The sequence below is a fragment of the Diceros bicornis genome, chromosome 19 (genome assembly GCF_020826845.1).
Source record: "Diceros bicornis minor isolate mBicDic1 chromosome 19, mDicBic1.mat.cur, whole genome shotgun sequence".
Classification (NCBI taxonomy): Eukaryota; Metazoa; Chordata; class Mammalia; order Perissodactyla; family Rhinocerotidae; genus Diceros; species Diceros bicornis.
This window is the reverse complement of record NC_080758.1, coordinates 4677776-4701039: the sequence shown is the minus strand read 5'-3', so window position 1 is coordinate 4701039 and position 23264 is coordinate 4677776. Positions and strand designations below refer to the sequence as shown.

Below are 23264 nucleotides of genomic sequence, written 5' to 3'. Positions count from 1 at the left end.
AGGCCCTAGACACAGTGCCTGATAAGTCAGCCCTGCTTTTGTGTCCAGTCGTCAGATGAGGAAACTGAGGCTCGCAGGACCGAAAGTCGCAGCGATGAAGGCGGTGAGCCGGGACCAGAACACAGGCCAAGCGTGAGTCTAGTTTTGAAACTTACATCCGGAGCTAAAACCCCTGGGATCCAAGCAGGCCGTGTTCCTGGATCAATTCGGGACCTTCCCTTTGCAGGTCCTCGCCAGTCTCCCGCCCTGGGCGCCAGGAGCAAACAACGTGGGGCAGCCCTCTGCCCCGCCCCTCCTTCCAGGCCCCGCCCCCCGCCCGGCCCCGCCTCCCGCCCGGCCGAAGCGCGCGGCCGAGGGGGGGCGGGACCGCGGGGCCGCGCCTGCGCTCTCCCGCCCCGCCGTGCGCATGCGCTGTGCTCGCGCGCTCGCTCGCGGGAAAGGATGGCGGGGCCCGCGCCAGGCGCCATCATGGACGAGGACTACTTCGGGAGCGCGGCCGAGTGGGGCGACGAGGCGGACGGCGGCCAGGTGAGCGGGGCTCCGGGCGCCCCCGACGAGGACTGTTGGTCTCCGTCGCCGGCGGGCCGGCCTCGCCCCCGCCACGCCCGCGGCGGTCACCGTGAGGTTCAAGCACCGCCCGCCCCGCCCCCTCCGGCGGCGCGCCCCCCGCGCCGCCGGCCCCCCACCCCGGGCCCGCGGGCCCCCTCGCGCCGCCGCCGCCGCCCGGGGTCCACACCCGGCCCCTCCCCGCCTCCGGCTCCGCGCTTGCGGACGAGTCGGGTGGGGGCGGGCCCGCTGCACCCGCCCGGGGCCTCAGTTTCCCCAGTGAAGGGCTCTTGCTGGCGCCGGGTCCGAACACGCGGTGGCCCGCTGACCACTCCGTCTGGGCCAGCCCCACTGCCAGACGCTGTGATTGCTTCGCCCCCAAGGCGGGGCGGACACAAACTCCAAGGGGAGGACTGGGCGCAGCGCCACACAGTTTTGTTTTGTTTTTTAATAATACGGTCTTTCAAAAAAATCGAAGTCAGAACTAGGGAAAAAGTTGAACTTTGGGCTTCCTTCCATGGGTTTGACTGGTGTGTACACCTTACCCTTCAGTGCTTTGCGCTGATTTACTAGTCCTTGGGCCGGCCAGCCGACATCGGAAGGCTCTTCCGGCCTTGACCTTGCAGGGTTTGGTGTGGAAGCCCAGGAGGGGTCATTGGTTCTCCTCTGGAGACGGTTGGAGAGCCCGAACTGGGAGCTCTGGCCTGGCAAATGTACCCCAGCCTTATTCTAATCTTGAGACCCACCCGAAGGGCACCTTTCAACTAGGGCTTCTCAGGTCCCTCACCCAGAGACTGTGATGTGGTTGGTCTGGAGGGGAGCCTGGGAATCTGCCTTCTAACAAAAGTCAAGATTAAATATGTTTGGGAAATATTGAACTAATATTTTGAAGGAAGAAGGGACGAAGTGGGGCGTACTTCCTTGAAAGGGGACAGCGGTGCAAAGAGGGCATTGGAGGCACAAAGACGCAGGGATAGGCGCTGTATCTAAAAGGAGTCCTGGAACTAAAAGGAGTCCTTGTGTGGTTAGTTGCCTGGTGGAAGCAGGTCCTGAAGGGCCTTTGAGAGCTGCTGAAAAGTATGACTTGTTTAAGAGTTTTGGGCAGGGAATGTCACGTTGGATCATTCCACAGTGTTGGAGGCTTATAGTGGAGTGGTTGGAAGGTCAGATTTAGGTAATTGAGAGCTTGTGTTAGCTAGGTGTTTTCATGCATTATCTCATTCTACGCTCAAGATTTTGGTTGGGTGTTCATTTTGTAAATGAAGAAAGCAAGGCCAAAAGACTTAGTGGCCTGCCCAAGGTCATGAAACTAATAAATGAAGGAATGGGGATCCAACCCAGGTCCTTTGTCTCCATTGCCACTTTGTCAAACTGCTGACCATCGAAGTGGTCTAGATGAGGGAAACTTAGGGTGTCAATTAGCTTAGTGGTGGGTTGGTGTTTGGAGTATCCTGTTCAAAATGTCATAGTACTTGTCACATTGAGCCTTCAAGTCATAGAATGTTAGAACTAGGGTGTATCTAAGGGCCATCTAGTCCATTGCCCTCATTTTATAAACAGCACTGCAGTTACTTGCCCTAGGTTATGCAGCTAGGAATGGCGGAGCCAAGCCTAGACCCCGCTGATGGGAGGTTGGAGAGTCTCATATTGAGAGAACTTTAATCATGATCCTAATTCGGCCCACTGACCCTAATTGGCTCTCATTGATGAGAGGGGTGGACCAGATATTCATTTCATATTCATTCTGTGACTGCTTAGAGGAAGGAGAGAAAGCCAAGAAAGGTGACAGGGGTGGCATGAGCTGGATTTTGAAAGACAGTGGTAGGTCAATTTTTGTGACCCTAATTCTATTCACTGGACACCATGTTAGGTGGATTGTGGGAGGTAGGCAGGAAGATGCGTAAGGAGGCTCCTGTGATGTTAAGTCCAGTTGATAGAAGCTAAGAGCAATTGAAATGCAAATAGTTTAGTCTGGCTGCAGGTTGCCAATGGGGAATGGCCAGAGATGAGACTGGCCAGGCAAACAGGTAGAAGCATAAGGTCATGGATGGCTTTCTTGGATGGCTTTCTTGAGGGAGATAGGAAACTTTAAACAAGAGAGAGACATAAGCTTTGTGGCTTATGAAGGTCATTGGGGCATCAGTGTGAAAGATGATTGAAAGGAAAGAATGAGACTGAGCCGTGAGGGGAATATACTACTGCCCAAAATAAGGAATGGTAGAGGTGAAGATGGAAAGAAGGGCTCAACTGGATAGATATGTGGAAGATAGAATTGATGGGTCTTTGTGACAGGATGTGGGGGTGGAGTGAGGGAGAGAAATTGAGGATGACTCCTAGATTTGTGAGTTTGGGGTAACAGGTAGGTAATGGAATCCTTTACTGAAATATAGGTTGTAGGAAGATGATCTGCTTAGAAGGAAAAGATGAGGTCAGTTTTGGATCTAATGGGTTTGGAATACTAGTGAAACATCCTAATAGAAATGAGAATAGACTGTTGAATACTTGAGTCTGGAGCTCGAGAGAAAGAGAGAGAGATCTAGGCTAAATTTAGATTGATGAGCAAGAAGGTGGCATGACCCAAGAGAAGATATAGTAGAAGAGAAGAGGGTCCAGAGTAGAAGTCCAAGAATACAGACACATAAGGATGAATCTCAGGGTGAAGTTGGGCCTTCTTTCACAGCCTGTTCAAGGCTCTTCACACAAATAGGGTCTGAGCGAAGACTCCTCAGTCCGCTCTGTGAAGGAGTCATGCTCCACCTGCTCCCAGGACATTAGTCTAGACCAGAGTGGGCAAACTTTTCTGTAAAGGGCCAGATGGTAAATATTTTAGGCTCTGCAGGTCTGTCACAGCTACTCAACTCTGCCGTTGTGGGGGAAAGCAGCCGTAGATAGTATGTTTAAAAAATGGGTGTCGCTGTTCAAGTAAAAGTTTATTTACAAAAACAAGAGGAGGGCTAGATTTGGCCCTGGGCCATCGTTTGCCGATTCCTGGCCCAGCTCTTATGCCGTTATGTTAGTCAGTTGTATGGAGGTTGGTCTCTCCTACTAGTTTATGAATTCCTTTGGTGGAGAAGGCCATATCTTGTCTTATATTTTCTTAGGTTCCCTGGTGACAAGCACAAGTGCTAAGTGCAGAGTAAATATTCAAAAAGCATCTGCTTGTTATTTAAGATGACAGTGTTAAAGCTGGATAGACCTTGGGGTCATTCAGTCCATCGTCATCACATCATCATCCTGCTTTGTCCTTAGATTCAGTAACTTGTTTAAGGTTGCTTCCATGCGAACTGGGACTAGAATCCAGCCAGACCTGCTGATTCAAGGCAAGTCAGTGATCTTTACTTTCTAACTGCAAATTGATGGCTTATGCCTTCAAGAATCACTTCATCAGTCTTTGTTGGAAAGCAGTAAATGGCACATATGAAATAATAATAGTGAAAACAATAATAGCTAACATCTATTGAACTCTTAGAAAATGTCAGGTACTATACTTGGCTCTTCCAAAAATTAGCTCATGGAGTCTTTATAATGGCCAAATAGGAGTAGGTACTGTGATTATCTTTGTTTAATACAGGAGGAAACGGATACCCAGAAAGGTTAGGTAACTTGTATGACTGCTGGACACAAGGTCATTAGGGTGGAGTTGCGACACAAACCCACCCGTTGTGATCCCTTTTTCTTAGCCACGCATTACTCGTTCAGCCTATTTCATGAGATTGTTGTGAAAGAAAAATGAAATATTGTATATGGAGTACTTTTGAAAGGGACAGTGTTATACACTTTAAGGAGATATTACAGAATATTTGTATTAGTGAAAAAATTGCCTGGCTCATGGCGTTTACCAACAGCAGGAGGATGATTATGGAGAGGGGGAGGATGACGCAGAGGTCCAGCAAGAATGCCTACATAAGTTTTCTACCCGGGATTACATAATGGAGCCCTCCATCTTCAACACTCTGAAGAGGTATGTGAGAAAGGTTATTTGTATGGGGAGGAAGGTGGGGGATAATTTGGAGAAAGTTTTGTGATAGACCCAAAAGATGATATGTAAAGGTAAGAATAATGTGATATTGGAATGGAAGGCTTCTAGGGGTCCCCCCACACTTAAAAAAACTTAATAGCCTGTCTTCCTCCTCATCTCCCTGTTGTCATCCATTCCCATGCCCATCTACATTCATTTTAGTGTAATAGCTTCTTTGTTACTTTTTTCTAGATATTTTCAGGCAGGAGGGTCTCCGGAGAATGTTATCCAGCTCTTATCAGAGAACTACACTGCTGTGGCACAGACTGTCAACCTGCTGGCTGAGTGGCTCATTCAGACAGGTGCATTGTGGGTGGTCCCTGTCCTGGCTAGTCACCCCGCCTTTTTTAAATAGACCTTTGGATCATGATAATGCTGATAAATTGGAAAGGCCTTCTTTGTTTTCCTGGTTTTTTAGACTTAAATAAGTAAGAACTGAACTTCTTACCCATCTTCGTCTGCTTGATTCTTATCTTTGATTCAATAATTGAGGTTTACAGATAGCCTGCAAATGCGATTCTCATTGAGCTGTTTTCCCTACCATGTTGTAGAATTATAGGATTATACAGTGTATGTTCAGTGTGTCATTTTTAAGAGGTCTATTATAGCAAGCAGTAAATGATGGATAATTTAGGACTGGGTATGATTATGGCTTTTAGCTAATATGATCAAAGTAGAGCCTTACTGTAAATCCACTAAACTGGGTGCAGATGACATCACTGAGTAAGTATTGTCCGGAAACTCGTCATTCATTGCTGTCACAGTGCTTAGATACCAGTGTGTCTCTTGGCCAGATCTGCTCTGCTCTGCTCTGTCAGGGTGTGTCTTTCCATCTCTCCCACCTGTCTGTTTTGCCAATTTGTCCTCCTCCTCAGTGAGGTTTTGAAGATGTTGTTTTCCTTTCCACGTAGACAAGGGTAGAACGTCCTTGTGTGTGCTGCTCTTGCTCCTTTTTGGGTCTTACCATCAAATATGATTAATAAATATTAATTTTTATAAGAAGTCTGAAATCCTAAGTGGACATGAGTGATTCTGTTATTTGATTCATAGACTTTCGACCGGACTGCTTTTTCTGAAGTATTACGACAGATTCAGAGATCACCATCTTCCATCTAGCTGCTTCCATTGTTTTCCAGGTGTTGAACCAGTGCAGGTTCAGGAAACTGTGGAAAATCACTTGAAGAGTTTATTGATCAAACATTTTGACCCACGCAAAGCAGATTCTATTTTTACTGAAGAAGGAGAGGTGAGGAATCTTTTTTTTTTTAAGTAGTTTTTTTTTTATATAATTTTATTTATTTATTTTCCCCCAAAGCCCCAGTAGATAGTTGTATGTCATAGGTGCACATCCTTCTAGTTGCTGTATGTGGGACGCGGCCTCAGCATGGCGGGAGAAGCGGTGCGTTGGTGCGCACCCGGGATCCGAACCCAGGCCGCCAGCAGCGGAGCGCACGCACTTAACCGCTAAGCCACGGGGCTGGCCCAATCTTTTTTCTTTTTACTTTTTTTTTTTTTTTTAATGAGGAAGATCAGCGCTGAGCTAACATCCATGCCAATCCTCCTCTTTTTGCTGAGGAAGACTGGCCCTGGGCTAACATCTGTGCCCATCTTCCTCCACTTTATATGAGACGCCACCACAGCATGGCCTGACAAGTGGTGCTTCCGGTGCGCGCCAGGGATCCAAACCCGGGCCACCAGCAGCGGAGCGCACGCACTTAACCGCTACACCACGGGGCTGGCCCCTCTTTTTTCTTTTTTTAATACCAGTTCCCAGGGTCTTTTTCTAATTCCCTGTGCACAGTGGAGTGTGGCATATTATGTAAGTAATGTAAGAGTTGGGTAGTAAAATCAGAGTGTGAGACAAATTGCATAGAGTCAGAATTGCCCTTTAAATGCTATACTCAGTGTACTGAGATCCTGCATGCCGGGAGGCACATAGGTACTGAGCCGGAGAGAAGGAACAGCAGATTCATACCTCCCGTTTGACGGTAAGTCTGGGGCACAGGCTCTTTGAGTGGTGTGCTGTACTTGTTTGAGTCCTCCAAGAAGCAGACACCAAGACAGGATTAGATGTGCAGGAGATTATGGAGGACACGCCTCTGAGGGAAGCTGGGTAGGGGCTGTAGGAGCTGGGGGAGTCGTGATGCAGTCACACCCCTGAAGGCATGTGGGAAGGAAGGACGTTTGGGTAGGAGGAGTCTTAGATGATAGTGCAGTTTTTGGAATGTTTCAGCACTATCACCGGGGAGTCCTCAAACCACAATTACCTGTCACTGGAGCCCCGTGTCTCCTAGGAACAGGCCTGCCTCAGGAGCCTTGCTGCACTCAGTCAGCGGCTGGGAGCAGCCCATGGGAAGCCTGGCCTTGGGACAAATGGGAGGTGGACTCGGAGTCTAGCCCCCGGTCTGTCAGCCACATAGGAGGAGGGCTGAGAGAGACATTTTCGTGGCCACTACACATGCTGATGGACAAAACCACCTGCGCCTTTTTCTCTTTTGCCAAGGGCATACAGCTGATGTAGCCTGAGTTAATGGTGCGTCTGCTGCAGCTCCACCGTACACATGCTTCCACCAGATTCGTGTATCCAGGAAGCACCTTTCAGTGCGCTCTTGTGCAGAGTCGGGTCTTCCAGAAGCTCTGAGTGGGCATTCAGGGGCTCTGGCTCTGCCCCTCAGCTACCCATGTGGCATCACCAGCTCCAGGTCTGCTTCCTCTTATGGGGACTGCCAGGCCAGAGCTCACAAGGGCTCTTGCAGCTGCAATATTTTGTGATTGTTTATACCACATAATCTTGACTTAAGCTAAAGCTAGGCCTCTTCTCTTGCTGTTTGTTTGTTGGCAGACCCCAGCTTGGCTTGAACAAATGATTGCACATACCACATGGAGAGATCTTTTTTACAAACTGGCTGAAGCCCATCCAGACTGTTTGATGCTTAACTTCACTGTTAAGGTAGGAAGAGTACTGGAGACAGAAAAGATAAGAGTGTTTATGAGCAGAGGTTATTTTATATTGGTTGGTGGTCTCTTTCCTTTGAAAGATCATATTTGCTTTTCTTGGTAAAGGTCTTCCTCATTTCACTTTAGAAAGTCATACATTGAGAAAGAAAAGCGTAGAATATGTATCTGTGTTTTGGGAGCAACATGGACTATATTTTGGGATTTGGCAGGAACGTATTTATCGAGTCCGTTGTGTTCTGAGAGGAATCTCCAAGAATGTCTCCTCCATCTTATACACAAAGAAACCCAGGCGAGTGGTAGCCTGGGCCGCAGACCTAGCTCGTAGTGAAGCAGGGATCAGAGTACAGGTTTGAGACCTGAGACCAGTGCTGGCTTGTCCGCCTCACCACAAACACTGACGACAAGCCAGCTTTCCGTGAAATGTGTGCTCACTGCTTGTTGACACTTTGGCTTCTTATTTTTGTCCCATAGCTTATTTCTGATGCAGGGTACCAGGGGGAGATAACCAGCGTGTCCACAGCCTGCCAGCAGTTGGAAGTGTTTTCTAGAGTACTTCGTACCTCTCTAGCTACAATTTTGGATGGAGGAGAAGAAAACCTTGAAAAAAATCTCCCTGAGTTTGCCGTAAGTTCTTTATGTATCTCGGATTAGAGGGAGGCTGTTTTGGGTCTTGCATTTTCAAACATAAAAAGCTCCTTTACTTTAGAGAATGTCCAGGTCGGAAGGCACCTTCCAAGATAATAACTTCCGTGCAGAACTGTTGAAGTCTGACTCTTTTCTCTGCGTTTGTTTTCTTTTCTCTACCATTGCTACAATCATGAAACCCCAAATTCTCGGTTTCCAGAAAATGGTGTGCCACGGGGAACACACGTACCTGTTTGCCCAGGCCATGATGTCCGTGCTGGCCCAGGAAGAGCAAGGAGGCTCCGCCGTGCGCAGGATCGCTCAGGAAGTTCAGCGCTTCGCCCAGGAGAAGTGAGAGGCGGTGTTTCTGCTTACCCTAGTCCTCACTAGGTGCTCTCCCCAAAATCACACCCACTGCCCCATTTCCACAACCAAAGACTCTAGGTCCTCCTGTTTTGACCTATAGGTAAACTTCCTTTTATCCAGTACAGCAGGAAAAGTCAGGGTAATTTTAAATACATGTAGAGAGCTTGCTTTCTAAAGTATTGCTTTGATGAATATTTTGTAAAGTATTTGATTATTGTTCAATTCACTGGATTTATGAACCTGTATTTTCCTATAGTAGTGTTCATCAATAGCAAATAACAATAGTCTTGAAGTCAGTAGTATTCAGTAGTCTGTTATTTTGTAGTCCATATCTTAGAGAACAAAGTTAGCTGTTATTATCTTTATTTTCTACTAATGGAATCTTAGTGAGATATTTAAAAAGTGTGTGGTTCCTTTTAGAAAGTCTGTGAGCTGTATTTGAAGTATTCTTTCCCAATTAGCTCCAAATGTTGTTTTCATGTGTCAGTCATTATACCAGTGAATGACAGGAACATGAAAAAACAAAGGGATCCCAACAATTCAAGGTATTTAATGTGAAAAAGGGAAGGAGAGGGAGGGGAAGGGTAATTAACGATATATCGCACCTTATGACCAGTGGATATTTGATTTCCCATCAAGAGGCCATGATGCCAGTCAGATCACACTAGCGTTAGGCACAGCTGCCTCCTATCCGAGGGCTTGTCAGGCCCTTGGGGCTATGTTGTCCAAAGGAGCCCTGAATCCGGCCGACATCACAGTCTTGTTCAAGATGTTTACAAGCATGGACCCGCCTCCTGTTGAACTTGTAAGTTGCTTTGCATTTTAATAATAAGATGGGATACCCCCAGTACTGATTGGAAGGGTTATTTTGGAAAGTCCATGTTTCTCTTAATTCTCTTGAGTGAGTGAGTGCAAATTCCTGTAGAAATGTTTCAGTCCTTTTCCTGGTCCTTCCCCATCACGCTCTCGGAGCTGCACACATTAGAGCACCTGCTGGGCAGAGCACAGTGCGGGGGGTGTGGGCGGCATGCCTGTCTGCTGCCCTCAGTGGGTGTGGACTCACCTGCCATCTCTCTCCTGCGTTCCTTTCTGCGGGTTGTGTTTCTCCTCAGATCCGGGTGCCGGCCTTCCTGGACCTGTTTATGCAGTCACTCTTTAAACCAGGGGCCAGGATCAACCAAGACCACAAGCACAAGTACATCCACATCTTGGCTTATGCAGCAAGCGTGGTGGAGACCTGGAAGAAGGTACTGGCAGTGCGGAGAGTTTAGGGACTTTTAGGGAGACAGGTAACCTCTGTTCCTTGGTAGTAGTTGAGAATTTTGGCTGCAAGAAATCATGAGCCCATCTAGTCTCAGAAATATCTTTTCTAGTGATTATGCATAAAATAGTCCAAGTGGAAAATGTCTTAAGAAAATGTGCATAGCCTCTATACTACTTATTCAGACTCTAATTTGAAGTGTGACTAAAGAAATGAAACTGGCTTCCCTAAGCCACAAACACTGGTCTCATTGGTCTTCAGTTTCTATATGCTGAGCGACTGTGGAGTTTGACAAGTAAATTGACTCTGACTTGAGAGAGAGGGAAGGCGCTTCGCAGAGAGAAGTGGCCGATACCAGATTACCCCAGCTGCAAGGACACGTGCTCCGTCAGCGTTCACCCGCTGTTGTGTGTGTTTTCAGAACAAGCGAGTGAGCATCAATAAAGATGAGCTGAAGTCAACATCGAAAGCTGTTGAAACTGTTCATAATTTGTGTTGCAATGAGAACAAAGGGGCCTCTGAACTAGTGGCAGAGTTGAGTACACTTTATCAGTGTATTAGGTAAGCAAAATGAAACTTGTTTCTAAACTTAATCCTTGTTGGAAGAAGTGGCTTGGGTTTTCATATTAAAAGCTCAAAAAATATGTAACAAAGCTTCAGAGATACTTATTCATTTTATTTATTTTTTCTTTTTAAAACATATGCAGAGAACTTTAAACTGTTTTAGCAGCATGAGTTATCTTCAGGTGCTTACTTGCCAGAAGTCTGTTCACAAATTAGACTTAAGAAAAAGGAAGACCAGGGCCAGCCCTGTGGCTTAGCGGTTAAGTGCGCGCGCTCCACTACTGGCGGCCCGGGTTCGGATCCTGGGCGTGCACCGCCGCACTGCTTCTCCGGCCATGCTGAGGCCGCGTCCCACATACAGCAACTAGAAGGATGTGCAGCTATGACATACAACTATCTACTGGGGCTTTGGGGGAAAAAAAAAGGAGGAGGATTGGCAATAGATGTTAGCTCAGGGCTGGTCTTCCTCAGCAAAAGGAGGAGGATTAGCACGGATGTTAGCTCAGGGCTGATCTTCCTCACAAAAAAAAAGAAAAAGGAAGACCAACCAGAATTACAAAAATTGATTTGCAGAAAAGGGTCTATTTACAGTAAAAGACCGACAAAGAATTACTTTGATAGAAGTGATTTGCAGTTATGCCAATTATATAAATAAGTATTCACTAGAAAAGCTTACAAATAGGGTGTCCTCTTAGGCATTTGATCTTGCCCCTGGGATTTGCACTAGGGACAAAGAAAGGATTTGCTAAATACAAGTAAACTTCAACCTAGTCCACTAAGCTCACTGTTTTGCATTACTGATCTTTTCCTTTTAAACCAGGAAAGTGGTTTAAAGTAAGCTGAGAGTTGGGTTCTCGCACTGCACGTGTGAGAGGATGCTGATCTCATCAGGCTGTTTTCACTCCCTGGCCTCTCCCCAGCAGACCATATTGAAGAGTGAATTGATGGGCTAGATTGAGTTCATTGTTGTTTTTTAAACCTTTGTAACCATTTAATTTTGGTGTGTTTTGTTTTTAAAAACTTGTTTAAGGAAGCATTATTTGCCTGTAGGTTTCCAGTGGTAGCAATGGGTGTGCTGAAATGGGTGGACTGGACTGTATCAGAACCCAGGTACTTCCAGCTGCAGACGGACCATACGCCTGTACACCTGGCGTTGCTGGATGAGGTAGGAGGCTGCAGGGCCCTTCACAGCGTGCTCTCTGTCTGTGCCTTGTACTGTTCGTGACTGCACTTCCAGCACACGTATTCAGTGTTCAGGAGATACTCTTTTCAAACCTAGTTATTTCTATCCTAAAGGAGGATTTTCCTTTTAAGGAACTAGTTTCATTAACTCTGTAGATTTCTCAGTTTGTATGAAGTGTCTCTGAAAGGATGAGGAATGGCACAGAAGGTGACCAGCCCTGGGCCGAGTGTTGAGGACCGCCATTGTCAGCGATAAGCTGTCTGGTGGCTGTGACAGTGATGGCAGTTCTTTGTGCTCACGCTGAGCCCAGAGACCCGACCGTAGTGCTCAGTGAGGCTCCCTTTGGCCCGTTCGTAGATCAGCACCTGCCACCAGCTCCTGCACCCCCAGGTCCTGCAGCTGCTTGTCAAGCTTTTTGAGACTGAGCACTCCCAGCTGGATGTGATGGAGCAGGTGAGCAAGTGGCCCGCGGGGTCTGTCATGCAGCTTGGGGTGAGGACCCCACTCTAATGGACTTCGCTGCCCCCGCTCTTGTAGCTGGAGTTGAAGAAGACCCTGTTGGACAGGATGGTGCACCTGCTGAGTCGAGGTTATGTACTTCCTGTTGTCAGTTACATCCGCAGGTGCCTGGAGAAGCTGGACACGGACATTTCCCTCATTCGCTATTTCGTGACTGAGGTCAGCAGCGTACCGTTCGTTTCATGTTTCATACTGTTTACACCAGCAGTGCCCTTTCCGGCTTAATTCAGTTCATTTTGTACCTGACTCGGAGCACTGTGCTTTCTGATAATCATGGTGATAACAATGACATAGATACCAATTTACGAAGCACCTCCTGCCTGCAGGAGCTGTATTATGTGCTTTGCTTCCATTACCACCTGGGTATCTTAATGGCGGAAGCTGGTATTAGCACCGGGAAGCAAAAAGCGGGGAGAGGAGGGGGGTTTTCTCCTAACTGCCGTTTCTTCAGCGTGTTGGTGCGATGCCGCTCACGGCCTGTGCAGGGAGGGTGACCTGGCTTTCTCTCCTCGTAGGTGCTGGATGTTATTGCTCCTCCGTACACCTCTGACTTTGTGCAGCTTTTCCTCCCCATCCTGGAAAACGATAGCATCGCAGGCACCATTAAAACAGAAGGCGAACATGACCCTGTGACGGAATTTATAGGTATGGTTGACATGAATGTCCATTTGCTACAATTTTAAATGTCATTTTTTACCTCCTGTTTCTAACCCAGTGACTGTTTTCCTTCTGTTTGTTAAAGCTCACTGCAAGTCTAACTTCATCCTGGTGAACTAATTTAGAGCATCTTCCAGAGCTGAAGTGGAACATTCCAGACCAGTTGTTGGAAAAGTCCTTTCCAGAAACTTGTTTGAAGAGGCTCAGTTAGCAGCTTGGAAATGGGCTCTGCTGGGAGGAGGTGGATAACTTTTTAAAAAAGAAGATGTTAGCAGTATACGTGAATTCTATTCACTTCTATTCTGAATGGTCCCCTCTCCTTCTTGTAAAGCCAGGGCCACCCCTAAATCCTGTTTACAGTATTCTTTCCCCCAATATAGAAACTAGGTTCACGTTACCTCTCAGGATGGAGCCAGGTGTCAGCCCCAAGGGTGGTGGGAATTCGGAAACAGACACTTAAATGAACTGCTTTCAAAGTTGACTTAAGTCTTTTACAAGAACCCAATTAGCTAGTTGATATTTTATTGTAATTGTTTTAATTTTCCAAGAACAAATAAAAAAAGGCTTTCTGGGTTGGAAGGTATAGATCCTGGTATTACGTTTTCATGTGTAAATAAGGCACGTTCAGGCTCAGTTCTTGTGTGCAGTCATATTTTATTCATCACTTGGGCAATCTGAAATTGCCATCTCCCCCTTCTGTCCCCACTATTGATTCCAAGGTGACATAAGAACTGGTGATAAGTCTAAATTGTTTTACCTCTTAAATACCACATTATAAATCACACTTGCCAAATAGAAAATACCGAACCATCTTGAAGAAAATGGAGGCCATCATCATGGCAGGGGAGCAGTCCTGTGCAGGTGTTTAAGGCATCACACTGTAGACTCTCCTCTCGGGAATATTCTTTCAGCCAGTACCTGATTGGTCTGCATTTTGACAAGTGCCCCTTCTCGGTGCTGAGTGCCGTTACCAGCCATCAGATAGCAATTTGATTAGAATCTCAACCCCCTGTTCCTTCAAACCATGGCAGTACCAACCCAGTGCCCATAACGATAGGATGCCCTCTGGTTAGGACTCATGATATCATTTCTTAAAAAACTGCTCTTCCGGAGACATCCGCCTTAAACGATGGGGTCCCCAAATGTACAGGACTCCTCGATATCAAGGTTGTAACAGTTACCCTTGCCGTCTTTATAGGTGCTGGTCACTATCCTCATCCAGCCTCGCTCGCCCTGGGAGTGAGAAGAGGAGTCATGCATTAGCTCAGCCACCACCATCTCCTAATTCTCCCTCTGCTCTCAGCTATAAAATGAGCCTCCTCTCCACCTTATCACCCAGCCTCAGGCGGGGGATGCAGCACCCAGACCACCTCCTCAGCTGCCCCTTCCCTTTCCTGGGACCTCTACTCAGAAATATCTTTTGTTAAATTTTTAACGGCGTTAATATTTAATGAGGGGTACGTGGCCCTTATGCCAGAAGCTCACTGTCACTAAAATGTTGACTCTTTAGACCAGACAACCGGACTCCCTATGAACATCCCCATTTGTAGTCATTTAATAAAAACTGGCGTTTCATCACTTCGACATGGATCACTTCCCCCATTTCATATTAGTGAATTTCTGTGTCTTAAACTGTTAATGGTTAACGCTAGGTCTTAGAAATTAAAATTCTGGCAGTTAATTTATCTCCCCTGGATGTCTGACCCAACTCAAAACTATTAAAAAAATTATACGGTATTACTTAGGAGAGCCGAAACTATGACAGGAAAAATCTTTGTATAGGTGGCTAAACTGAAACTTCTAAAGCAGCCTTTCTCAGCCGTGGTGATTTCTCCCCAGGAGATGTTTGGCTATGTCTGGAGACACTGGTGGTGCTCACTGCTGGGGGACAGGGAGAAGGAGCTATCAGCGCCTAGTAGGTAGGGGCCAGGGATGCTGCTGAACACGCGATGCACAGGACAGCGGCAGCCACACACAACACAGACGTACCAGACCCCAAGTGTCACCGTGCTTGATCCTGGGTTGGAGCAAGAAGCCCCTCTGCTCAGGGCCACAGTTCTTAGCTACAAAGCCAACAGAACCATCGAAGTTAGAATCAGTGGAAATATCTTACCCATGGTTCACCCCATGAATTCCGGACAATCCAGTACTCGGTCCCATTACTGACACCCCACCCGACCACGGAAACGATGTGGTTTATGAAGGCCTTGTCATGGTATTCAGCGTAGATGCCTCCAGTGTAGTTAGCCATCTTTTCTGTTGCCATTATACCGCAGCTGAGAGCAAACAAAGAATTAGCACTTCAAATGGAAAGAATTTACCATCTTTAGAAACAGCTGTGTAAATCCAACTCAGATAATCAGAGGATTCTGCCTAAACTTGCGCTATTACTCCCTCGGTGTCCGCCCTGCGGAAGCAGCGCCAGCGTCCCCACAGCACTCGCTACAGCTCTGGGGCCTTTGCGTGTCCGTGCACTTCACTCAGCAACCCTACGAGGGGCAAGTTAGCTGAGCTTTGCTTCTGAGAAAACTCACCCAGCCTAGTGAGTAAAGCTGGCCAGGAGGACCGGTGAAAATGGCTCGGATCCCCACGGCTGGCAGCAGTCTCTCTCCTCACCTGATGGGGCCGTTTGTGTAGATTTCTGCCATCATCTTCTCCCTCCCGGAGAGGGAGCCGTAGTCGCCCACTTTCCAGACGGTGTAGTTATGGATGGCATGGCACTCTTTGAATTCAGTGCATGTTCCACATTGGTTAAACTTGTCACACTCTGGGGGGCAGCATGGAAAGTTAGCGTGAGGTCGTCTCCTCATTAACCTGCTAACAGAGAAGCGTGCCCAAACCCCCTCTCCCGTTCCCATTTAGCTAATATGGGAAATCACTGGACCATCAGCTGCTGAATCACGCTCTTCTTTCAGCTGCAAAGGAGTTGACAAGCCCTCCCCAGGCCTCACGGAGAAGACAGACAAACATTAGTTAACGCATAGCAGGCACTCAGAAGACAGCTCCATTTCCTTTAAAAGCCCGGAGAAGGGACTTTTCATAATACTCTGCAGCTGAAAATAGAGTTAATTAAATTATTAGCTCTTAATTAGATGATTCTATTGCTGGCCATTGAATAGGCCAATACATTTGGAAAAAAGTAAGCATTTTCTGATTATTTTGGTTTGAGGAGGTATCAAGAATTAGGCTAAAAAAAAAAATGCAGCTCTTAGTTCTGTAAGAACCCACACCATCCCCTGCGTTCCTCCCAGCCCTCGGCATCCTCACTTCTCACCCCTAGATGCTGCCTCGGGCCCTCGGCCTGCCTGCTCACTGCGTTCATGCTACCTTTTGCCGCTACAGCTTCATATCTGTCCAGACTCCTCCCCCAGGACATTAAACTCCTTAAGGATTAAATTGTTGGCTCAGTGTGTCCCTTGGACACCAAATGCCCAGTGCCCAGCACAACCGGAAATGGTGGATCTGTGGCCACATTTGCTAATACAAAGACAAGACTATTTGTTGCAAACAATCAGGTTCCTGATGCGCTCCATCTGCTCCTGTCATGCTAGGTGGGTTAGAGGGGCCTGGCCTAGGCTGGACCAGACTAGCTCGGGGCAGGGCCGCGCAGGGCAGGGCGGGTGCGGCCCCAGGGACCACCTGATACTGTTCTGTTGGGCCTTCCCTCCTCCCTTTCATCTGTCCCTCTTGGTTCTCTGACCCCTGCTGTGTTTACCACTTAACAAGACTCACCCAACCAGTCTGGGAGAGTTCCTTCTGGCTGGGCCATATGGCCCAGGAGGCCACGTGAGGGCATCCCGTGGGCGTGAGATGGTGCTAGAGTATGTTGTGCCACTTCAGCGGGCACAGGGGCTAGAGCAACCCCTTGGTAGGCAGAGAGGGCAGGGGCGGAAGAGCGCCCAGGCTCCCCCCATCCTCCTGCCTTCCTGTCTCAAACAGCCTTTTGAGTTCGTCCCGGGTCTCTGCTCTGACTACGAGGGAGCTCTGACAGGGGCAGGTGACTTAAAACTGCAAATTATGGGTCTGAGGTTTGGACTTTTCCTTTCTTTTGGTTTCCAAGGGGAGCAGACTGAAAGGAATGTGCCAACTCCAGGAATTCCAGGCCAGCTGAGGTCTGCTGGTCCATGCAGCACCCCCTTGGCTCCAAATCCACCTGAATGTGCACAGCCCAGGCCCAGGGTCGTGGGGTGGGAACCAGGCTGATGCTGTGTTCCAGCTGGGCCCTCTTGCTTCCAGTTCAGGGCAGCGGCCTGCCTACTCTCCCCACCCAACTCCTGGAAAACTTACTCTTTCCTCGACAAGGGCTACACGCACCTCTCCCTTACAGAGGCCCACAAAGCCACCAAAATGTCAGAACCCAAACCCCACAGCCAGGCCCGGCCAGAGGGGATGCAAAGCTGGAGACACCCCTCCCCAGAAGACTGTTGGTTTTTTCAACAAGGACTACGGGCTCCAGCTTCCTGCTCCCCCACACCCACGAGGCTGAAGGTGGCAGGGGACTCCCATCTCTGTCCCGCCTCCCCCCAGCGCCTTGGCCACAGAGCCTGCGAAGTGTGGGCTGCCTTAGGCTCCAGGCCCCACTTTCCCTGAGAAGCAGGCGGTGGGGGCGGCAGAGCCTACCCTGGTCCTTGGCCTGGTAATTGTTGCAGGTCTCGTCGGGGATGCCGTGCTCATGGGCGTACTCCCACACCTTCAGATCATTGCCTCCCTCGCAGGAGCCTGCATGGCCACAGTCGATGACTTGCTGCACAGACAGCAGGGCGGAAGGCCATGCCCCCTTCCTTTTGATGTTGATCCGATCTGCAAGACAGCACCCACTCCCGGTCAGCACCCACCCCACCCTGCCTGCTGCTCCGGCTGCCTTCTCCCACAGACCCCTTCAGGAGGTCTCGGCTCTGCAGAGAGGCCTCCCCCGGCCCCTCCCAGGCATGGATGTGTCTGCCCACCCACCGTAAGCACCATGCGGGCAGGGCCAGGTTGGTCCTGCCTAGCTGTAGATGCCCCACAAGTGCCGGCTGAAGGGCTGAAAGGATGAAAACTCAACCACCAGTGCCAGCTGGGCCCGGCACCAAAGACAGTGCCAGGAACACAAGACACAGTCCCTACCCTCCTGGAGCCCCCAGGCTGGAGGGGGGCCGAGGAGGGCACCTCCGGAGGTGGCGAGTGAGAAGCAGGTCCCTCATTTTTCCACCACCCAGTCTACCAATTTTCTGCATCCACAAGCCTATTTCCCGTGACAGCAGGTGGCGTGTTTCCCCCCAAGGCCCACACAGACCCCGAGTCCCTCCCTCCCACCACATCGGCACCTACACGAGCACTTGGGCTGGCACCCACCTCCACGTACTGCCGCAGTTCTCTGCCTCCTAGCTCAGCAAGCAGGACAGCTGTCCTCCCACTGTCTCCACTCCACTGCCCGCTCTCTCCTCAGCCCCAGCCAAGCACACTTTCGTCCCTTTCCCTCTGCCGAAGTCGCTCTGATCAAGGCCCATGGTCTCCACGCTGTCAATTCTAATGGCTAGTTCCCCATCCTCATCTGATCCAGGCCCTCTCCAGCAGCGGTCAGCAGCCTGGCCACTCTATCTTTCTGGAAGCACCTCCTGCCCTGGGCTTCCAGCACACGACTGTCCTCGGTTGCCCTGTGCCTCACCAGAGCCCACTCCCTCCCTCCAAGTAAGGGCAGCCACGCCCAGCTCCGGCCTCTCCCCTGACTCCTCACTCCTGTATCCAGTCCCCACCTGACCCACCCACAAACACGCTTCCTTAGCGCGGCCCAAACACAACTCTTCAGTCCCTCCCCACCTGCTCCTCGTCTTGCCCGTGTAGCCATAGGTGCAGGTTCACACCCACTGTGTGCCAGGCTGGGAGTACAGCAGAGAGCAAAGCAGACAGAAGCCTTGACCCACGTGGCTCACAGAATGGCGGAGGCAGGACAATAAACAAGTGTAAACGCGGACACATGAAGAATGCAGTGCCAGGAGGAAAATAAGAGGGGAGAGAACGCTGGGGGGTATCGTTTACAGAGAGTGGCTGGGGACCTCTCGGTGGCATCCACGGGAAGGAGGGAGGGTATCTGGGAGAGCAGGTACTTGGCGTGAGAAGGTACCTCCTGGGCTTCAGCCCTTGGCATCCAAACTGGGTCCCCACACGGAACAGGGAGCCAGCTGACATGGGCTCTTGTAGGTCAAGGAAGGTTTCTGTCTTTATCTGCGTGAAATCTTTAGAGGGTTTCAAGCAGAAGAGAAACGTGATCCCACCTGGGTGTGAACAGGCTCATTCTAGCTGTTTGGAACCTGATGGCAGGGAGGCCAGGGAGGAAGCAGGAGACCAGTCCCCAGCGCGGCGGCTCAGGCCGGGGCGCAGCGGTGGAGGTGGTAAGAAGCAGATGAGTTGGGAATAGGTTTTGAAAGTAGAAGCGACAAATCTATGTGGGGGATAAGACACAGGAATCAGGGGTGGCTCTAGGCTCCTGCCTGAGAAAAGGGAAGGATGACCCATCATTTAGTGAGCTGGGGAGGACCCGAGAAGAGCTGAGTTTTTGGGATGAGGGTAGCGGTGGAAAAGACCAGCTGTTCAGATCTGAACATGTGAGGTTTGTGGTGTAAGGTGACAGAGAGAGAGAGAGAGAGGCAGAGGGAGAGGCAGAGGGACAGAGGGAGGAGGGAGGGAGGATGGAGGGAGAGAGGGAGAGAGAGAGAGAGAGGGCAGCTGGGTGTCAAGGTCGAGTTCAGGTGAAGGGTCTGGATGAAGCAAAGGACTAAGTCTTGGGGAAGCTGATGTTGGGAAGTTGAGAGGATGAGGAGCTGGCCAAGGAGCTGGAAGGAACGTCCAGGGAGGAAGAAGGAGACCCGGCCGTGTGGTGGAAGGCCAGGAAGGCGTCTGGAGAGCTGGGCAAGCTCGACCAAGCGGGGTGAGGCCTGGGAGCTGGCACTGGACCTGCCTGCATGGTGGCCAGCGACCTTGGCAAGGGCGGGGCCGGTGGAGTGGTTCAAGGACAGAGGAGAGGAGCCCAGAAGTGGGGTGGTGGCTTGAGGTGGGGTGGCGTCGAGGCCCCTGCTCATTTGTTCACAGTGAACGAGGGGCTTGGACAGGAAGGAAGGCAAACTACGGCCAGCTGGGCCCGCGCCTGTGGAAGTCCCCTTCTGGGGGCTTCTATTTTCTCAGCGAAAGAGGAAGAAGGGACCTGCCGCTGTGGAAGGTGTCAGAAGGTTAGGGAGAAAGAGGCAAAAGCAGTCGTCTGCCCAGGAGAGAGATTCCACTCCAGAAATGTGGCAGGGTTAACCCTCCCAGCCAAGACCTGTTTGAAGAGGGAGCACATCAAGGGCCCACCTCCAGCCAGCCCCTCCACTCCCCGCCCTGCAGTCTTTTACAAATGCAGTCTTAGCACGTGACTCCTCCTCTGAGATCCCTCAAGGCTTCTGCCAGGCCCCTCCCCTCCCCAAGACCTTTTCAGCTCCCCCTCCCCCACCCTTAGGGCCCCACCACAAAGGCCCTCTTTCAGTTCCTCAAAGCCAGCTCCACTCCTGCCCCAGCCTTTGCCCTGAACTTCGGCCTCAAGGCCTGCCCACACCCTGCCTGCCCGCTTGGCCCAAGGTCTCCCAGTGGCTCCAGTGGTTAAGCCTCTGGCTCCCCCTTCTCCAGGGCCTTGTCCATCTCCACTCCAGTCAGAGGGCCTTCTCAGCCGCCAGCAAGGGCTCCAGTACCTTGAACCAGAGCCTCAGACCACCTGCAGAGTCAGAAGAGAGAGACAGGGCAGGGCCACCAGGGAGACCCCATCAGATGCCCCAGATGCCCCAGCTAGCTGGCTCTGGGGTCCAGACTCCACTCCTCGTCCTAAAGACAGCCCAGCAGAGGTCCTGGCCCAAAGCCCAGGCTTCTGGGTTCTACTCTCGGCTGTCACTCACACCATGGCAAAGTCTCCTGACCTTCCTACCAGAGTGTCTGTTTCCTCATCTGCAAACTGGGAGCAACCACAGTGCAGCTGGGAGGCTTAAATGAGAAGAGGCACAGACAAGGGCGATGATGCCACCGAGCCTTGGCAAGCAGCAGTAGCCACGTGGCTGTTAATCCGTTTAACACAATGCCACACCTACAGCAAGACTGCCCCGTGAGATACCCAAGTCAGGCAGGAGGCAATGCACCCAAGGCCTCCCAAGGCCAGACTCCCAGTTAGAGAGTCCCTTCTCCAATGGAATTCCAGTGCAGGCTTCTGGAACCCTGGGCTCCCCCTGGAGATGGCAGAGCCCCTCCCACATGTACCAGGCAGGCGTGGGGCTGAATGAAGGCCCCAAGGATGGTTTGAAGTCTCTTCTTCTCCCTCCTCTCCTCAAGGCAAGGCCCAGCAGCCTTCTCAAGCAGTAAGGACCTCAGCGTCCCCCTCCTTCCTCGCCACAAGCCTTCCCGCCCTCACCGTGGCCAGCTGGCTAAGGTCCTGCTGAGAAAACTGGCCAGCCCCACTCAATACTCCAAGCCCAGGACAGGCCTTCCCCTCACATATTGACTGCTGCTGAACAGCAGCTTCACCTCCACGCCCCCAAACACCAGCAGGGGGTTCGGTGAGTTAAATTTCTGGTTCCATCCCAAATGGCCGGGGTCACAAGCTCTGGGAGACAGAAGGCATCTGGGAGCCACTTGTCACTGGGCTTCAGTCCTAGTCCTGCCTGCCACCCACAGGCCCCAGCCACGCCCACCCTGCACAGCGGAGACATTGTCTAGCCTGTGTCCCTTCAGCCTTTCCTCGATGGTGAGGGGCAGCAGAGGGCACAGGTCAGCTCCCCTAGTCCTGAGAGGCTCAGATGCCCCCATCCCAGGCTGAATGTCCTGGCATGGAATCACAGGTCCCTGGGACCCTGACAAGGAGGCTTCCTGGCCTCCTTGTGGAGCCAAGGGCCCTCCACCTACCCGCCATGGCGCTGGTGCTGCCGTGGGCCCAGCAGGAGCCGCAGTACTGGGGGATGTGTTGGTTCCTGGTGACACTGACATAGTTGACGCCATCCACGTTGCGCCAGTCCCAGCTCTTGGGCAGATCCAATGGGGACAGGTACTCGTGAGGCCGGGGGTATGTCCTGGGAAGAGACCACCACCCCCAGAATCATCACTGAGGCTCCTGGTGCCCTCTCCCCTCCCCAGAATGAAAGGGAATGGGGGTGAACACTTTCATCACTAGGTGAACCCATGTCACACTGGGAGACCCCGCCTTCTCAGAATTGAAGGAGGCAGGGGCCCCCGGAAATGCAGGAACCACACTGCTCCCCAAGCAAAGCCCCAAAGGCCAGGGAGGTGGGCCGGCCTGCTCCCGGCACAGGAGGGGCTTGTCCAACCACCAACACCAGCGCTCCCTTGGATGCCAAAGAGCAAGAGGGACTCCCCAATCACAGGGGCTGGATTCCACCCTCAAAGGTCAGAGAGGCAGGGGCCTGGGTTCCCGGCACCCCAAGGGGGCGGGAGTGCGCGCCAAGCCCCGGGAGATGGGCCAGCCCCCCAAGCCAGCCGGACCTGCGCCCCAACTTGGACAGCTGGTCCCCCCGCAGGGGCCGGTAGCAGCTCTGGCCCCGGCGGAAGTAGAGGTTGGCCCGCGCCGAGCCCGCCAGCAGCACGAGCAGCAGCAGCAGCCGCGCGGGCCTGGACGACACCATGGCTCCCTCGCCGGGTCCTGATCCGGGTCCCGATTCGGATCCCGCTCCGGGTTCTGATCCGAGTCCTGATCCGGGTCCCGATTCGGATCTCCCGGGCCCCTCCGCTCCAGCCCGTGCCCCGCCGGCCCTCGCACTCTGGACCTGGCCCCGCCCGGCCCTTAAGGTGGCGGCGCCGGTGCCCGGACACACCCCCGGGGCGGGGCCGCCCGCTCCTGCCCCCGGTGACCCCGGCCACGCCCCGGCCGACCGCCGCAGGGCCAGCCCCGAGGGAGCCGCCGGCCCGGGCCTCCGTTTCCGCCTTTGGGCGGGGGGCGCCTGAACTCGGGGTCACGCACCAGGCCTTGGAGCCAGACCCCAGACCCGACCCACCACTAGCCACTAGCCACTAGCCACTAGCCACGTGGCTTGGTGGCTTGACTGAGTGCATCATCGTCAGACCTTCAGGAGCCCTGGGGCAGGAGGTGGGGGCTGCAGGGTCTGAATGGCCCTGCCAGCCTTGGATTCTCTGGACCCTCGGCCCTGGAGAGGTGCCACCTGTCCCCGCATCCCACCTGGGCCCAGGCCTCCCTAGGAACGGGCAGGGATCTCCCCAAGTCCTGAGCTGTCCCACAGAATTGTGCCCTGGCCTGGCTTTCTGAACCCTATTTCCCAAAGGCCCAGGCGCTTTCTGGATAGATGAGTACCCTTCACAGAAAGGGAAGGTGAGGTGCCCCTAGAAAATGCCCCTAAAGAAAGTTACACTTGGCACATAAATCTTTACTTCTACATTCCAACTTCCAAAGAGCTGGAAAAGGTTTCTTGCTAACAAAGCTCTTCATAGTCAAATGGGGAACTGAAAGCAGAAGTGGGACCCCCACGCCTTGGTTTCCTAACAAGATTTCTCCCCTCCTCCTGCCCAACAAAATGGCTTTCCTTTTCTTGTAAGACAAGGGTCCA

General features: G+C 51.4%; 2 protein-coding genes across 3 annotated transcripts; one reads left to right on the top strand and one right to left on the bottom strand.

The window, feature by feature from the left end:
* Positions 1-420: 420 nt before the first annotated feature.
* On the top strand, positions 421-13281 carry NELFCD (negative elongation factor complex member C/D). 2 transcript variants are annotated; one of them, XM_058562394.1, is made up of 15 exons: positions 421-528; positions 4392-4507; positions 4757-4866; positions 5701-5810; positions 7407-7514; positions 7994-8146; positions 8367-8497; positions 9152-9317; positions 9625-9759; positions 10195-10334; positions 11388-11502; positions 11878-11973; positions 12058-12198; positions 12555-12684; positions 12782-13281. In XM_058562394.1, the coding sequence occupies exons 1-15, from the start codon at positions 442-444 to the stop codon at positions 12814-12816; spliced, it is 1773 nt and encodes a 590-aa protein (XP_058418377.1). In that variant the 5' UTR covers positions 421-441; the 3' UTR covers positions 12817-13281. The 2 variants fall into 2 exon arrangements, with proteins under 2 accessions (XP_058418377.1, XP_058418379.1); XM_058562396.1 differs by lacking the exon at positions 12058-12198.
* Positions 13282-13330: 49 nt separating this feature from the next.
* On the bottom strand, positions 13331-22475 carry CTSZ (cathepsin Z). Its single transcript, XM_058562397.1, has 6 exons — positions 22189-22475; positions 21595-21758; positions 17317-17496; positions 15313-15463; positions 14810-14972; positions 13331-13929 (listed from the first exon to the last, which is right to left on the bottom strand). The coding sequence occupies exons 1-6, from the start codon at positions 22326-22328 to the stop codon at positions 13819-13821; spliced, it is 909 nt and encodes a 302-aa protein (XP_058418380.1). The 5' UTR covers positions 22329-22475; the 3' UTR covers positions 13331-13818.
* Positions 22476-23264: the final 789 nt, after the last annotated feature.